Here is a 19,099-nt window from a genome sequence, read left to right on the forward strand (position 1 = left end):
TTGTGAGATGTTCCACTTGTTCATCACAACTGGGGAAATCTTGTTCTTCAAAGGTCGCCAGGGAGAAGTAAAGCCACCAGTCAGCCTCAGTATGCTGCCATTCAGGTGAGCACGCAGGTGTGGTAAGAGTCAGCAAATGGATAGCACATGGGAAATGGTCGCTCGAGCAGATCTCAGAATGAACAGACCACTTAAGAGGATGGGCAAGCTGGGCAGTGCAGAAGGATAGGTCCACATGGGAATGGGTGTGTGAGGAGTCACAAAGGAATGTGGGTGCTCTAGTGTTAAGGCAGAAGAGATTGAATTGATTAAGAAGATCAGCCAAGAGGGGACCTCTCTAACAGGTTCTGGGAGAACCCCAAAGGGAATGATGCGCATTAAAGTCACTGAGTAGCAGAAATGGGGGACATAGCTGCCCAATAAGCTGAAGGAAGTCTGCCCTGGTGACATCGAGTGATGGAGGGACATAAATGGTACAGATGAAAACAGTCAGGCGAGGAAGGAAAAGGCCAACTGCAACAGCTTGAAGATGGGTAGCCAGGGAGATGGGTTGACTATGAACGTCATCCCATATGAGAAGCACGACACCCCCATGAGATGGAATGCTGACAGGGGGAAGGTCAAAACGAACCGGGAAGAAATATGAAAGCTCAAAGCGATCATGAGAACACAATTTTGTTTCCTGAAGGCAGAGTATAAGGGGATGCTGTGATGCTACAAGCAGCCATAAATCCTCTGAAGGCCATGAACATTCCACTGGAAGAGAATCATGATGAGGATGAAATGAAGAGGTGTCACCTCGGTGGCTGCTGAGTGATAGCCTGGGAAGACTCACTGCTACAGGGCACAGAAGCAGGAGGATCCTGCTCCATGGGGTCCAAAAAAGCATCGGCTTACTTGTGATGTTGGTCTGTGGAATCCAATGCAGAAAAGCAGTTGGTGGTGAGCACTGGCGACACAGAGGCTGACTGGGCTAGGGTATCACATGGCAACACCATCGAATAGGATCTTCGAATCGTTGAAGTCGTTTGCCTTTGTTGGACTTCTTCAAACCTTTTTGGTTAGTAGAGGAAGACTCAGGCGATGTTTGGGAGATAGGAAGTCTTCACAGGAGTACTCCTTCTGTCCTTTCTGGCCTACCAGTTGTGTAACTGGAGGCTTCATCTTTTGAGGTGAGTTCTCTTGTTGCATAGCTGGACAGGGAGATGGTGGTGCTACCTTGACACTGTGCAATTTCACATCCTCAGAGCTGAATATGAGGTTGGTTGGTTGGTTTTGGGTACAAAGGGATCAAACTATAGGGTCATTAGTCCCTTTTTCCTGACGCAAGCAAGGCTCAAGGTACAAAAACACCCAACACAACACCTAAAACAAAAACGAATGGAACAAACAAAAAATGGGGAAAACATACACCACAAGGAAAAGTAGAAGAGGGTATTAAAACCATAGAGCATACGGTAAGGGCTGGCTGATCACAATAATAAAAGAGGATGAGCCAGCCACTCTTCAACACATTAAAATGTCCAACCCAAAAAGACAAGGTGATATAAATGCATGTAGGGAAAAAAATGACCACCAAGACAAACAAATGCAAAGAAAGTGTGACCGAGATAAAATGGAGGGAGGGTGATGACCTCAGAGAGAAGGCTAAATGCCCACCCTTAGATGGTACGATAATAACCCTCCTCACGAATAAAATGTAAAACTAAATCTGCTGTTGAGGCAATGTCACCCAACACCGAAGGTAGGCTGCTGGGAAGGTTGAAAGTCCGCCGCAGTGTGGCTAAAAGTGGGCAGTCAAGCAAGATGTGGACGACAGTCATATGTGAGCCACAGTGACTCCGAGGTGGGTGGGTCCTTGCGACAGAGGAGGTAGCCATGTGTTAGCCACGTATGGCCAATGCGGAGCCAGCAGAGAACCACAGTGTCTGTGTGAGAGGCCCACATGGAGATCTTCCACACATTCGTGGTCTCCTTAAGGGCACGCAATTTGTTGTGCGTACTGAGATTACACCATTCCGTCTCCCAAAGCTGAAAAACCTTGCAGCGAAATAATGATCGCAGGTGGGTTACAGGGATGCCGATCTCCAGAAGCGGTTTCCATGTAGCTTGTTTGGCCAGCCTGTCGGCAAGTTTGTTGCCTGGGGTCCACACGAACCCCATGGAATCACTAGACCATTCCAGTGCACAGATGGCCTCCTGGATGGTCGCTACCAAAGGATGGCGGGAGTAGACTGGTCAATAGCTTGTACGCTGCTCAAGGAGTCAGTACAGAGGAGAAACGACTTGCCAGGGCATGAGCGCATGCGCTCAAGAGCACAAGGAATGGCCACCAGCTCTGCAGTGAAAACAATGCAGCCATCTGGCAAGAAGTGCTGTTCAATATGTCCTCATTGAACGTAAGTGAAGCGAACATGACCATCAGCCATCGAGCTGTTAGTGTAAACCACTTGATGGTCCCAGTACATGTCAAGAATCGAGAGGACGTGACAGCAGAGAGCTGCGGGGTTAACTGAGTCCTTAGGACCATTTGAAAGATCCAGGCGACACTTCAGCCTAGGTGTACACCATGGAGGTGTGTGAATGGACCTCGAGTATAGATGGTAAAGGCAAGGACTCCACTCCAGACAGAAGAGATCAGACACGAACCGAAATCTTAAGACCTGACCTGGGCCTCCGATGCGGGAGATGAACTGCCATGGATGGGAAAAGGAGACGGTAATTCAGATGCTCAGGGAAACTATGAATGTGTGCAACTGGCGAGCAGTTATGCACGCCTAACCTGCAATAGTGGGACTCCGGCCTCCACCAGGATGCTGGCCACCTGACTCGTCCTAAAAGCTCCTATTGCCAGTTGAATGCCACAGCGGTGCACTGGGTTGAGTAAATTCAATGCTGAGGGTGTTGCCAAACCATAAACCAGATTCCCATAGTCAAAGCAGGATTGAAGAAGGGCTTCGTAGAGCTGCAGCAGCGTAGAGCGATCTGCACCCCAGTTGGTGTCGCTCAAGCAGTGGAGGCCCTTGAGGTGCTGCCAGCACTTCTGCTTCAGCTGACGAAGATGAGGAAGCCACGCCAATCGGGTGTCGAAAACCAGTTCTAAGAATCAATGTCTCCACTACAGTGAGTGGATTGTCATTAAGGTAAAGTTCTGGATGAATGGTAAGTTGCCAACAGAACAGCATTACACACGACTTTGTGGCTCAAAACTGGAAGCCGTGGGCTAGAGCCCATGACTGCGCCTTGTGGATGGCTCCCTGCAGGCGCCGCTTGGCAACACCAGTACTGGAGGAGCAGTACGAAACGCAGAAGTCATCTGCATACAGAGAAGGTGAGACCGATGGCCCGACAGCTGCTGCTAGACCGTTAATGGCCACTAAAAATAGAGATACACTCAATACAGAGACAGATCCCTGCGGGACCCCATTCTCCTGGATTCCTGGATATGGGGGAGGGGAGGGGAGGGGAGGGAACTACAGGAGGCACCAACTTGGACATGGAAAGTACAGAGCAATTGGAAATTTTGGATAAAAATGAGGAGTGGACCCTGGAGACCCCACTCATATAAGGTGGCAAAGATATGATGTCACCAAGTCGTGTCAACTTACTATATGATCTAACAGCTTACAAAGAACATTGGTGAAGCCGATGGGCCGATAGCTATCCACATCAAGTGGGCTTTTACCGAATTTGAGCACTGGAATGGTGGTGCTCTCCCACCATTGTGATGGGAAGATGCCATCATACCAGATCTGATTGAAGATGACAAGGAGATGTCGCTTGTAGTTGGATGAGAGATGTTTGATCATCTGACTGTGGATCCAATCTGGCCCAGGAGCTGTGTCAGGGCAATGTGCAAGGATACTGAGGAGCTCCCACTCTGTAAATGGAGCATTATAGATTTCACTGTGACATTCAGTGAACGAGAGGACTTTCCTTTCCATCTGCTGTTCGAGGGTGCGAAATGCTGTGGCATAATTCTCTGACGTGGAGGCTCGAGCATAGTGCTCAGCAAGGTGCTCGGCAATTGCGTTTGCGTCGCCAGACACCACACCATTGAAGTTAATGCCAGTAACACCTGTCGGGGTCTGGTACCCACAAACATGTCTGATCTTCGTCCAGACTTGAGAAGGTGACGTATGGTACCCAATGGTCGACACATACCTCCCCCAACATGTCTGTTTCCGTCTTTGTATAAGCTGGCGAACACAGGCACGGAGCCATTTAAAAGCTATTAGGTGCTCTAGGGAAGGGTGCCACTTATGTCGCTGTAGAGCTCGCAGACACTCTTTAATGGCCTCAGCGATTTCTGGCGACCACCAAGGTACTGACTTTCACCGGGGGCACCCTAAAGAACAAGGGATCATGTTTTCCACTGCTGAAATGAGCGTTCTAGTGACCTGCTCAACTAGCACATCGATGGTACCATGCGGGGGAGATTCAATGGTGACGGTAGAGGTGAAATGGGGGAATGGCGCTGGGGTAGTGACAGGAAGATAGGAAAGTGGTCAGTACCATACAAGTCATCGTGGGCTCTCCAGTAGACAGATGGGAGAAGTCCTGGGCTGCAGAGGGATAAATCAATGGCTGAGTAAGTTCCATGAGCCACACTGAAATGTGTGTGGGCCCCAGTATTTAGGAGACAGAGGTCGAGTTGAGACAGGAAAGTTTTGACATCTCTACCTTGGCCAGTAAGCACAATGCCACCCCACAAGGGGTTATGGGCACTAAAATCTCCCAAAAGTAGGAAAGGTTTATGGAGTTGATGAATTAGTGCAGCCAATGTGTTCAGGGGTACTGCACCATCAGGAGGAAGATATACGTTGCAGACAGTTATTTCCTGCGTCACCTTTATACTGAAAGTGACAGCTTCCAGAGGGATTTGAAGAGGCACAGGTTCACTGCATACTGAGTTCAGGACATAGACACAAACTCCACCTGACACACTATTATAGTCACTACGGTTCTTGTAATATCCCCTATAGCCGTAAAGGGCATGGGTCCACATTGCCGGGAACCAGGTTTCCTGGACGGCAATGCAGAAAGCAGGTGTAAAGCTTAACAGCTGCTGTAGCTCAGCCAGGTGGTGGAAAAAACCGTGGTAATTCCACTGGAGGATGACGTCATCATGAGATCGGAAAGGCATGAAGCATAAAAGAAGGCTGGTTATGCCTCAGGGTCACCTGCTGCCACTGATTGAATATTTGTATCCATTCCTATTGCGGATGAGGCATCAGTGAGATCCAGTTCCTCAGGGGATGCTGAGATCTCCACCTCATCCGCAGGTGCAGAATTGGTAGGGAGTGGTGGTGTTGGGGCCACTAGAGGGTCCTTTTTCTTAGCAGAATTCTTTGTTTGTTTGCCTTCTTGCTTCTCTATAGGGGCTTGCTGGGAGGATTTCTCTGAAGTAGCTACAGGCACAGAGGAAGACCGTGAAGCTCTTCGTCCAGCAGCTTTTGGCTCCTTTAGCCACTGACGAGTGTCCGCTGTGGCATTAGTGGAGACCTTGGGAGAGAGGATCCCGAGGGACCCCTTCCACACCAGAGGAGGCTGTTGCTTCTCCGGCCGCGAGGGAGGGGACCGATGTCCCCTGCATTTGGAGGGGGAGGAGACCCCCTTGCTCCTGAAGTAGGTACTTTGGGAGCAACGGAAGGAGGTTTTCCCCCTACCACCAAGGGGGCAGATGTATTCTAGAGGCCCGGAGGGTCCACTGTTCATGGCACAGCGGATGGTACGACTGGTAATTGTGATTTCGATGGTAATGTAGCTGCAGCGTATGTGGACATCAACTGAATGGTGTTTAATAGTTCAAATTGATGTTTAGTCTCTTGGTAAGTCAACCGGTCCAGGGTCTTGTACTCCATAATTTTCCGCTTCCTTTGGAGTACTGTGAAGTCTGGCGAGCAGGGGGCATGCTGTTTTCCGCTGCTGATACAAGTGGGAGGAGACGCACAGGCAGTATCTGGATGCAGTGGTCATCCACAGTCTCGACATGATGTAGTGTTGGAAGTGCAGTGGGAAGAAATGTGCCCGAATTTCCAGCACTTAAAGCACTGCATAGGACGAGGGACGTACGGTTTAACGTCACAGTGGTAAACCATCACCTTGACCTTTTCAGGCAATGAATCACCCTCAAAGGTCAAGATGAAGACACTGGTAGCAATCCTGTTGTCTTTGGGTCCCCTGTAAATGTGCCGGATGACATGAACACCCCGCCATACTAGATTGGCACAGAGCTCATCGCCAGACTGCAAGAGGAGGTCATGATGGAAAATAATCCCCTGGACCATTCGAGCCTTTTATGGGGAGTGACGGAAACAGGAATATCACCCAGCTGGTCACAAGCGAGGCTGGGGATGCTGTCTGAATTAAGGCTGCACTCCTTCTCATCTTGGACAGTACTGTCTCTTCCCCAAACTTATCCTCAAGATGTTCAACAAACAATTGAGGCTTCATACGTAGAAAGGAGTCCCTGTCCATTCTGCTACTGACTAAAAACTGAGGCGAATATGGCTCTCTTCTTTCTCTAGCCCTAAGTTCCTCCCATGCTTCATGGCGGGTCATCCGCCCTGACACCACACACTCCAATCAGGGACTCTCCCCACGGGCACCAGCCACAGCAAAGGCCACCTGGTACGATGGCAGTTGCCGGGAGTCCTGACGCCCCAGGAAGACAGGCCTCTACTCCTTGGCATAAGTGGGGAGTTTACAGCTCAGGCATCAGCAGTGCCATCACTGTGTTGTCAGGGGGCTACCATCAAGTGGGTACATGACAACCCCACCACAACACACTGGCTACCATGCTGGATATTGGGTGCAGAGAAATCCAATACTATCATGGGGGCGAAAGAGGACAGGAGACAATGGAAGAAGATGACATACTACGAAAAAATGTCCTCGCCCAAATAGTTGAATTGCAGGTAGAGAGGCAAAGCCATGACAACAGATTCAGGAGATTGAATCTAAGGGCACTATGGATAACTCACACACCATGTAAGGCGTCCTTCCCCACATGGCCCACACTTCTGTAGAATTTGGAAAGTGGCAGGTCAAACCATAAAATGGGACCTGAACGTATAGAGCCAAAAAGTAAGAGACTCCTTTCAGTTACCTCTTACAAGAGGCAGGGATACCTCGGGCCTATTCTAACCCCAGAACCCGCAGGGAGACTGAATTTGAGGTCTCATGTCTGCGTGGCCATGTCCTTCATGGAGCGAGAGGTAATAAGAACAGTACTATAAGTGCCAGAAGAATGCAGGGTTAGCAGCAAGCCAATAACTTGCGAGCAACTAGGTAAGGCACTTTTTCCTTTACCCAGATGTCCTGGACAGCCCACTCAACAAGATACATGGGACAATCCCGAGAGGAGGCAGCATGGCCGCCATCGGAGTTGATGCAGCGGGGAGAAGAAGGTGAAAAATCGGCCTCATGCACATCCCTACCACAGGTTAAACATTTGGCTGGGTGTCAACAAGATGTTCTAATGTGATTAAAATTATGACACCGGTAGCAGCACATCGTGTTCAGAGTGTATGGTTGGACTGTGACAATTTCGTAGCCTGCTTTGATCTTGGACAGAAGAACCACTCTATCAAAGGTGAGAAAAAGAGTGCGGATGAGAACTAAGGAGGAATCTACCTTTTTCGTCACCTGATGGACGGCAATGACACCCTGATCAGAGAGGTAAGACTGGATTTCGGACTCTGTCAGACCATCGAGCAGCCTAGTGTAAATAATATCATGGGAAGAATTCAGAGTTCTACGGGCCTCAACAAGAACAGGATAGCCATGGAGAAGTGAGGTGGCAAGCAGTAGGTGTGCTTGAAAATCAGAAGTAGTCTCCAAAAGCAAAGTGCCATTGCATGAACGAGAGCAGGATTTCACAGGGCTCATAATGGCATCAACACCTTTCTGAATAATAAACAGATTTACCATTGCAAAGGACTGGCCATCGTGAAACCGTGAGGAACTGTGGTGCAGCTGGAAGGGTCTTTGAATCATTAGCTTCATTCCGTTTATGTTTCATAGACAATGAGCGTGAAGATGATTGGCCCATCGAGAGAAAATCCCCCATGATTGCCAGCATCTCCAATGGCACGCTCCTTCCAATGCCCCCCCCCCCCCAACTCAGAAGGGTGCGCACCCACCTTAGATGATTGTTCACACCTCCAGGTTACACCTCCCGAACACCTGACAGAGGAATCAATTGACAATTTAGGAAGGTAGCAGCACATGCAATCATCCTTCCCTGGGCCTGGCCTTTTCCAGGTAGTACTTACGAACCCTACCTGTTAACACGGGGCTGTGAACTACGCGTCAGCCTGCCACCTGTTACGCGTCTGATGTGTGGGCTGGCCTTCAGGAGTACACAGGAAGAGGAGAAAGAGGAACCTCAACTGCTGAAGTGCAGTAAGGATAGGAGAAACAAAACTAAAAAAAAGAAAGAAGGAACAAAAGACAGCAGAGCGACTGTTACGATATTGGCAACTGAACATGCAGAACACATTCGCAACAACATTCCTGACATGTGCCCCATGGGAGGGGGTGGACATGCAACATGGAATGGAAAAGATGTTGCAAAGGCTGGGGCCCCATGGTAGCCAAGCACGAACCCGCCAAAGAGCGGCGAGCCCCTTGGGGGTATGCTAAGTGCATGGCTAGAGGGTAGTCACTCAGTGGGGAGACCACAATTGGGATGGCTGGATGATGCAGACACAAATCGAAAAAGGCCAGGAGTGCAGAACTGGAGAAGGCTGGCGAAGTGGTTGAGGGATGACTGGAGGAAGTAAGTGGATGATAAGGCCCTTCACTGGAAAAGAAAAGGAGAAAAAGAGTTGGCTAAGATATGTTTGCAGCCGGCATCAACCATTTTTATTGTACCCACCTGCAGCTCATATGTTGCGTTGGGACTTTATCTGAAGAGGAAGTGAAGACAACATCGTTTGTTCCACCAAGAAACAGGCCATCATCTGAAGAATGGACAGGTATATCCCAGTTGTTTGAAAACGGCCTGCTGACTGTATTACAACTAATTTGCCTTTTGAAGCATCCATCTATGCAGTCTCCTTTCAATCACCATCCAAGTCCGCAGGTGAATCCACACCAGAAAGTGGTCTCCGGAATGCAAATCTGTGGTTGCTCCTCACTGAACTGAATCTACAAGAACTGGGAACGAAAACGTAAGACATTGACTAAAGATGACCCTGTAGCTGTAGAAAAGTATGTCATCTGACAAGAGTTCAAAAGGCAAATACACTCTAAATGGTTAAGGTGCTCAAAAATTCAACCCCTGGGGCATGTGGAAGACAAGCCCCACAGCATATTTTGTGTACTGAAGTCACGTATGAGGAGGAATGGGAAGGGGTATGCCTGGGAGAGCTCTGTCAGTGCATCTGCATCCAATGGATCACGAGGTGGAAGATATAAAGAACACACACTCACTGTGATTCAACCTGATGTGAGAACATTCACTGCAACTGCTCGTACAGCCATGTTAAAACCAACAGAAGAGGAGTGGCATCTGTCACCAATGAAAACAATCACCCCATCCTTAGCCCTGTCTCCAGTAAGCACATACTTCCTGTAAGGGCGGGAGTCCCTCAATGCAGGTGTCCTGCTGACTTTAAAATGAGTTTCTTGTAAACAGATGCAGAATGGTCTCTCCTGAGCCAGAAGCAATAATTGTTCCAAATGCATATTAAAAGAATAAACCATCATTTAACTGTTATTATTATATTTATCTTTTGTACTATCCAGATTTTGGCTTTCATGCCACCATCAAATACAATTTTAAAGGCTGTTAGACCCTTATTAAGTCATGTTTGTCAAGGCAGTCTAAAGCAGGAAAACAAGGCTAACAAATGTCTTTAATATGTTACCTGCCAAAGAATCTTCGGAATCAGACAGGGGACATCTCATTGGCCTAATTCACGTACAAATATCCTATCTCACATTCTATTCTGTCATATTGTAAGAAACTTCTATGTAGCAATAAATAAACACTCTTTCAACCACCATATCCTTAGACCATACCAAGTAAACCTGACCCTCTCCAAGAACTACAGACACCTGAGATTTCTTTAAATGAGGCAGGTTATTTTCACAAAATATACACATGACTTCCAAGTGATGCCCTACTGCAGATCTAAAATACAAAATATCCCAATACCAATGCAAATTACCATCCTGTTAAACTTATTCCCTCACTAAGCATATGGAAAACTTATCCTCTATATCCCACTCACCATTATCATTACAGTCCTGCAAGTACATTTCACTCCACCAAATTTGGTAGTGCCACACAAGACACAAATTTTATTTAGCAACTCCATTGTTGAGTATCCTTTAATGTGAATTACCATTACCAGATTGCTACCAAATGCAAAATTATGCAACCACAAGCTACATTAAAACATATTTTTCTCAAATTAACAATGTATGAAAAGATAGATTGCTACTTACTGTAAAGAAGACACAAGAAATTACAGACAGGCACAATTAAAGGACACTTACATAAAGCTTTCAGCCACAGCCTTCCTCAGTAAAAGAGACACACACACACACACACACACACACACACACACACACACACACACACAAAAGCACATGATCGCCAACTCAAACATCTCAGTCCGAAATGCAACTATCTAGTGGGATGCAAGAAGGAGCGGGGATAGTAGTGTACGGGTGGGGAGAGAGAGGAACACTGTCTGGTGGAGGCTGCCAACAGGTGCAGCATCAGGAAGTTGCAGGGTAAGGAGATGGGGAGAAATGGAACAAAAAAGAGAGACGGGCAGATGTGTCTGCAGAGAGCCTCAAATAAGTAGAATGGGAGTTGAGAATGGGGAGGAGATATTAGGACAGAGGGAGTGGAAACTGCTGTTGGGTGGAGGGTGTGGGGACAGTATGTTACCAAAGGTAGAGGTCAGGATAGTTCCAGGAGCGGAAAATGTGTTGTAAGGGTAACTCCCACCTGCGCAGTTCAGAAAAGTTGGCAGTGGAGGGAAGAATCCAGATGGCTCGGGTAGTGGCTTCACTATTATGCTCAGCTGCATGTTGTGCCACAGGGTGGTCTACTTTGCTATTGGCCACAGTTTGGCAGTGGGCAGTCACCCTGGAGGACAGCTGGTTGGTAGTCATACCAGTTTAAAAAGCTGTGCAAGGAATGCAGCAGAGCACGTAAATGACATGGCTGTTTTCACAGGTGGCTTGCATCCCACAAGACAGTTGCAATCCAACCCGAGATGCTGAAGTTAGCAGTTGTATGTGCTTGAGGTGTGTGTGTGTGTGTGTGTGTGTGTGTGTGAGACTCTTTCACTGACAAAGGCTGTGGCTGAAAGCTTGTAAGTGTCTTTTAACTGTGTCAATCTGCAATTTGACGTGTCTTCTTTACAGTAAGTAGCAACCTGTCTTTTCCAACATTGTTGACATTCCTACCTGTAGTTTCCTTCATTTGATTTTCCTCAAATTAGTAGTTTAAAAGGAAAAGCAGAAGCATTTCAGGAGTGTGTCAGAAGCCTGATATGGAGCAAGGATGTACCCCGAATCAGTAAAAAGGTTACATACTGGTCATATTATGTCCCGATCCTGACATATGCATCCGTAACCTGGGTTGTGAAAGGAAGAGACACAAGGAAAGTACAAGCTAGTGAGGAACAGTATTGGAAAGACAAAGATACACAGGTTAAGAAACGAGAGAATCAGAGAGTTAATGAAGGTGGAACCATTACCCGGAGGAGACATAGAAATCAAGGCTGAGATGGTATGGGCATGTTATGCAAATGGAGGATACACGAGATGAAACTGGAAGGAAAGAGACCAAGAGGAAGACAGAGATGGATAGCTGAAAGGAGTGGAGGAATGCGTCCAGAAGAAAGGAGAAGACTGTCAGATCAAGGTGAGGACAGAGTGATGGTGGCAAGACAGAAGGCGATGGAGAGGTGTATGTTCCAAGCAGACCCCGCCAGAGGCTGGAAACTATCCAAGATGACGATGACAAGTAGTTTAACAGGTTTGAAGTATATCTCAACACAATAGTCGTAGCTTAGGTGCAGATACAAAGAACAAAATAGCATCAACGGAATGAGCATGGATTCTTTCTGGTTCCCAAGGTATCGTAAGTAGCACATGATTGAACTGCAAGTGGTAAAATAGATCTGAAAATGTCAGCATGTGTATATATTAATACTGGACATGCATGGTACGCATTTATATCCCAATGAGCCATTATTACAAAACCCCTTGAACTCTGCACCTTTGATGCAACAGACATATCCATAAAAAACAATAATCCACCATGAAAGATAATAAGGGTGTTCATAAGTTAGCAGCATTTCAGATTCGTTTCCAGTGCAAGTTGACATGTGGATCAAATGGTCAGACGAATGTGGCTAAGAGCTCCAGCATAATACACAAATGTCAATGCAGAAAGTCCTACAGAAGACATGTTGAACAGGCACTGAGGTATGAAGTGAGTCCATTCACGTCTCCTCTAGGGATCAGTGCAGCTGAGTATGACAGCTTGGAATATTCTTACACTACTGTGCATGTATGCCATGACAATCATGTCAGAAAACTGATCATTCTTCAAATACTTCACATATGTTGGCCTAGACTGTCAGCTATCACAGAGTGGAAATTGATTTTCTTCTTTCCATTCTTCACAAATCATAGCCTACACAAAAAAGCACTTGATATTTTGATTGCAGCTGACAGCCAAACTAACACTGTGAGACAACAGTAATGATTGTCAATTAGAGGTAATAGGAGGTCATAATATCTTTATGCAAACATTTCACAATATTCCTGACCTTTGATACTCCCCCTCCCATATTGACACGCAGTTCTGTCCTAAATTAACAAATAACTAGCTATGTTAGCCTAAAATGAAACATAATATAACCGCAAGCTAAGACTGTGATGTGATGGTTCTTTCCCAGCTGGTCTTTTTTTTTTCAAACCTTATGGATACGGGATGTTAGTTATTTGTCACGTTTTTATCACATTCACTGGCTAAAGTTTACAATGGGCTGCCCATGTATAAGGCTTGGCTTGGGTTGAGTCCCACCCCTGACAAAGTCATCGTGTCTAATGCTAAAAATTTGTACCAAGACAAGAATTGGATACTCCAACTTGAAGTGCAATATCAAAAACGACAAGAAGGAAGTTTTTGGTCTTCATGTAACATCTATACTGCCCTGCAAAACAACTCTATAAAGGAATATAAACTTGCTGCCGTGAATTCAGTGTCGCCGTGAAAGACATTCCTTGCCAACATCATGTAAAGAATCAATACATAAAATCGCAATACTCAGACGCTGAGGAACAAAAGAGTTTCGCTGTCTCCTGAACCGACCTGAAATTTAGCAATCACGTTACTTTATGTATGCACTAGCATTATTCAAAAATTAAATCTTGGAAAAACTGATACATGGTGAAGAAAGATTTGTGCGAATGTTATGCTCTCACATAAATAAGCAAGCCGTCATAAAGAGGTCTGCTTCTGAAGTTCCGGGCAAACATAAATATATCAACTAGTCGTTGGGAACGGACAATCGACGAACTGAACTTACCTTGCAATAGTGCAATGCTAAGCTGATCTGTGTTCAGATTCTCAACGTATTTGCCCAGGTAGGTGTTTAACACCCAAGCGACTAAGCCTTCTAACATCTCCCTCAAATAATTCGTTCAAATTAAGTGACGAACACCATTACGCTGAGGTACGACACTAATTCACGACACTGTTACGTTAACACCACTGTTACATCCAAAACAGCGCATGTCAACAAGCAGGACGGTTTTTCTCGGCTATATTTACTTGCGGCGATTTGTATATCGCGCACAAACGAGGTTAGATCTCCTGATTTGCTTAAGAACGACATGCCATCACTCCACCGTAACTTGTTCTTAGTTGTTTATAGACGTTGTTTCAGAATTATGACGGAAATCAAAACATAAATTTCTCGCTTCCCTCCGATTCATCTACTGTATACAATAGCCCTTTAAATACTGCTTTCATATCTTTGCAAATTTATTCGAACACTTGTAGCAAAGACTACTTATAGTGATATCTGCTTAGTATGAAATGCCTTGGTTTAGAGTCGCACTTACTTCGTTGACCATGAAGTGCTGGCCACTGACAGTTGTTAAAAAGTCTATTGTTATTCCTTCCAGGGCCCTCACTATTTATCACTGTTTCCGGCAGATTCTGTTATTTCCCAAAGGCTTTAGAAAGAAACAGAACCCATGAATGATAAATGTGATGCAAATTATTGGAAAGAGTCTAACTAGTCACTGTCTTGTCCGTTTGAAAGTTAAAAACGAAGAATAAAATAGTTTTGTGTCAATAGATTTATCAACTGAATTCAGATGGAAAAAACTCTCAGTTTATAACATAAAAAATATTACCGTGAACTGTACAGCTGAAACACAACAATTTTTTTTTTTTTCTAAAAGGGACTGAAACACTCGGACCAGTGTGAAAACACTTGTTAAGCCCTATCGTGACTGAATTGAAACAAAAGGCATTTACACGTTGAGAGTACAAAATTGTGAAATGGCAGCTAAACATGCCACGTAATTTGCAATTTCAAACATATCTTTTCCCTTCCTTCTCAACAACTTCTGAATCTTAGTGACACCCATACCCATGTCCTTTCTCATCCAGCAGAAGGCCGTTTCACACAACGCATACCAGAACCAGCTCCATATAACACACGGAAAGAATAAATACATGCCACTTTTTGAAAACGCTTGCTACTTTACTAAAAAGAAACAAAATTTTAAAAATATAATGATAATTGTATAGAATATGAAGCTCGTGTCAGCATTAGCTGTTATAGTAACAGAGGAGGTAAAAACTCATCCGTCAAGCATTGGCCACTGATTTTTTCCAGATCTAATACCTATCGTTCTATCAAGTGACTAAGTATGAGACCTCAATTGACATAAAGAGTATGTAAGGTGTCTGTGAGCCACAGTGGTTTGTTGAGATACTTTGTACATCATCTTCAAATTGCATAAGAATCAAAGTAGGACGAAACGCCATTCATTAGAAGAAGATGCTGGAGCGGATGACACATTGTCAACAAATATAGTAACATAAGTAAAACAAGTTTGCCACTGAAGGTGGGCATGGTAGCACGAAACTGGTAACGGCATTTTTAAATAAAGTATTCAAAAAGTATTTATGGCTGGTTGGATACCTCATCAATAATCCTTAACAGCTGCATAGTTCGACAAGATCCAGCATGCATAAAATAACAGGTGTAGCAATTTTTCCAAGATTGGTTCTCCCAAGAACCTTACTAATTTTGAGAGAATTTCGTTTACTTCAGAAACTTGAGTCGGTTCAAATCTTCCATTACTCCGTCGAGTACTTCTCACAGTATAACTCGTTCCATCTTATATTCATCTACTTCCTCTTTCTTTCGCATAACAAGTCTTCAAGTTTCTTTCCTTTATACTGCCCTTTTATATTGGTGTGTCTAAACAGTGTGATGAATGGTATCAGACAACAAACAAAACAAAGGATACAAACAAATGTTCTTTATTGCCCTTCAAAATAGTCGCCACCCGCTACAACACTCTTCGATCGCAGAATGGGTGTCACACGATCTTTGATGGCATTCACGTCCGCACAACGTTCATCTTTCATGGCCGCCTTCAAGTGGGAAAACCGGAGAAGTCTGCAGGAGTCACTTCAGGGGAGTACGGAGAGTGTTCAAGAACAGTTACCATCTTCTGAGCCAGGAATTGTCAAACACGGATCACGCAGTGTGCAGGGGCATTGTCATGGGGCAGTATCCATTTTGCAGTCCTGTGCAACTCTGGCCGAACCCGCCAAATACGCCGTAGCAATCGGTTCAAAATGGACTGGTAAAATGCAGCATTAATGGTTTGACCTACAGGAACAAATTCGTTGTGGATGATGATGTCGTCGAAGAAGGCGATCAGTAGTGTTTCCACCTAGGATTTTTACAGATGGCTTTTTTTGGTAGCGGGGAAGACAGTGAACACCATGACATCGATTGCCGTTTTGATTCCGGATCGAACTGGTAGCATCGGGTCGCATCTCCCGTGACGATGGTGTTCAGAAACGATTGATCCTGGTCACACATGGAAAGAAGTCACCAGCGGTTTCAATCGGTTTTGCTCTCTGCTCGTCTGTGAGCTTTTGCTGCACAAATCGGGAGCAGATCTTCCACTTACCAAAATCATCGCAGACGATCGTGTGCACTGTCCCCTTGCAACTGCCCAATTCCTTCGCAATCAATCTGAGAGTTCGTCGCCGATCTTGTGCCAGCATTTGTCGCACTTTCTCGATCTTTTCTGGGGTTCTGCTTGTCGATGGCCTATCTGAACCTGGCTCATCCTCAGTTTTTTTCCCTACACGGAAGCGTTTAAACCATTCATAAACATATTTTATGCTCACGGCGTCCCTCCCATACGCCTGCACCAACATTCAATGTGTCTCCGTTGCAGTCTTCTCCAATTTGTAGCATAACTTATGTTTACACGTGGCTCCATTGCGCTGTGACACTTCCTCTCACACTGACTACGTTCAAATGGTATGTTTACACAGCCACTCACACACAGTGCATGCCGTGTATCGAGTCTCTGAAGACCTATGCGCACGCACGTACACATGCGCCAAGTTGCCGTTCAGATATGACACCATTCACCGAACTTTATCGGTACACCACGTACATTTCATCCAACTTTCATCCTTACTTTCTTTGCATGGTACTGGCGTGATATCTCTCGACGTTCATATAGCTGCTTCTTTTTTCTCCAAAGGCTTTTTTGATGATCCTATACACAGCATATACTTTACAACTGGCCCTTAGTAGTGTAGTGATCCGGCAAAACATTTCTGTCAAAATTTCATTTTATAGGGTACACCAAGAAGATAATATGTATTTTTTTCTTACTTGTTGTTCCTGTTAGTTGTTTATTTCCACTCTGGTAGTTTGAATCTATGGATTTTGCTAGTAACAATAACAATGCTTATCATTCACACAACGAGTCAACCACATAAACAAACAGCGATTGGCATTCACTTGTGCGGGTTTATACGGCTCAGCTCGTATAGCATCATCCCCTTTTTCTAGATGCGATGGGGATTCCCCTGGCTGAGTCATCAAGTACACTTTACATGCATTCAGAAATCAACGTATGATTCGTTCGGAAATCAACTCAGAATGTGTTCAAAAACCAACAGGGATGCGTTTCAAAGTCATATGAATAATGGGTAGATCAATGTCTGTTAGATGCTAGGCGCTTTGTGAAATAGGGTTTTTTCTTTGAGAATATGAATTTGGAGCCCCCTGAAAATGCCGCCCAGAGCAGATGCCCCTGTTTGGTCCCACTAGATCTGGGTCTGCTCTCTGTAGTCACATTCATGTATTTAACACTTTTTGAATCTAGTTTGCCATTGTTAGTAAGTTCCTTGTAGTCGTTGATACTGTAAAACCATCCCCCTGAATATCTGAATTATTTCAGTTCTATAAAGTAATGTCTTTTATTCTTGTTTGTGTGCTGAATGCACACTTGCAATCCTCTCTTTAAAAAAAGCATGGGCAGGACTAACTCATTTACACGCCAAAACAGACAGCAGGTGCCAAACAGCACCCTTCTAGTAAAATGGGGCACCCCTGACTCACTGGATCAAAAATATGTAAGGGCAGATTCGATGTGTCCAGGACAGCATCGATGCATGTATCCTTATAAGACACACATAATCTTTTATGAGTTTTGGATCCTTCTCTCTGTCAACTTGTTAGCAAGACATTATAAGGGAGAGATGCTGTCTAGTTGTTATCTCTGTGGCACCATTGAGCTCTAATCTGCTTTTTCTCCTCCAGCCTTCAGAATATTGATCTTAGCTTGTCCCCTTCTTGTAAAATTCCTGTCTTGTTTGCTTGTCGAATATCAATATGATGATTGATTCAAACAGCTGTATTCAATTAAGCTGCAATAAGATTTGATATGTAAATGGTGCATCTTAGGCATGAATAGGGCGTTGTCAGGGTGTAGCTCAAGTGTGCTTCACAGGTTTACAGATTTCAGTCAGTTGTTTAAAAAGTGCCATGTTTTCACTTTGTTCCCTTCACATATGGAACCTGGATAAATTGAGACAAGCAAAAGCCACTGAGATTATATCTGAAGAAATCGGGGAAGTACAGGAAATTAAGGAACTTGGACCAGGATAAGTATAAAGAACAAGAAATTGTTACGAATTTCCAAGGAAACATTAGGCAACTATTGACTGAAATAAGTAAAGTTATACTATGAATGAGTATATTTTACAGATCTAACAATGAAGACAGCAGAGGCATAACAAGGCCAAAAGATGAGGTGCAATAGGACCCATTAGATAACACACAATACATTTAATTTTTTTGATGAGAGGAGAAAGTATAAAAATGCAGCAAAGGAAGCAGGCAAAAGCAGATACAAAGGTCTAAAAATTAGGCTGATAGAAAGTACAAAATGGTCTTATAGGAGTGGTTAGAGGAAATGGGCAAAGTTGCACAAACACGTAGTAATGCCTAACCGGAGAATAAACTCGGGATAACTAAACTGGTGATTCTGGCAGGGTTAGTGAAGTTAACTAGAGAATAAGTTTTGACAATGGCAGGAACAGTTACAGAATTAGTGATGACAAGATTGTTTGTTAGTATGAGGACTGAGAAGAAATGGAGACATCACTCAAATTATATGGAAGAATATGACGATTTTAAATTTATGTAAAAATTTCTTACTTATACTATTTTTCGATCTCTTGCTTGAGAAACTAGAGCATCTGAAAGAAATGTGGAACTATTTCCTAACATAAAACTTTTTGCTTGTAACAGCCTAATAGGCATTTTATATTTGTACTTCATTAATTATATTCTGTCGTGTTAATTAGGTAAATGAGCTAGATAAAAATGACCATTTGTGCCAAAACATTCTCGCTTGTTTGGCGCGTGTTACAATTGCTGCAATGTTAGAAATACATATTTCGTTTTACCTTGCAGGCAGTGACAAAATAGACGTTATCAAATCGAGAAACCACACCAGCCTTGGATACTATTTATATAATGGCTCTTTCAGT

At 44.6% G+C, this 19,099-nt stretch overlaps 1 protein-coding gene across 1 annotated transcript in view; it reads right to left on the reverse strand.

Moving 5' to 3' along the window:
* The window catches only part of LOC124605329 (vacuolar protein sorting-associated protein 13D), a 552,708-nt gene extending 538,739 nt beyond the window's left edge, over window positions 1-13,969 (reverse strand). The window contains exon 1 of the mRNA XM_047136935.1: window positions 13,572-13,969. Within this exon, the coding sequence (XP_046992891.1) occupies window positions 13,572-13,668 (97 nt within the window). The 5' untranslated portion in view covers window positions 13,669-13,969. The remainder of the gene's footprint in view (window positions 1-13,571) is intronic.
* Window positions 13,970-19,099: the final 5,130 nt, after the last annotated feature.

Source organism: Schistocerca americana, chromosome 3 (genome assembly GCF_021461395.2).
Source record: "Schistocerca americana isolate TAMUIC-IGC-003095 chromosome 3, iqSchAmer2.1, whole genome shotgun sequence".
NCBI classification, from domain to species: Eukaryota; Metazoa; Arthropoda; class Insecta; order Orthoptera; family Acrididae; genus Schistocerca; species Schistocerca americana.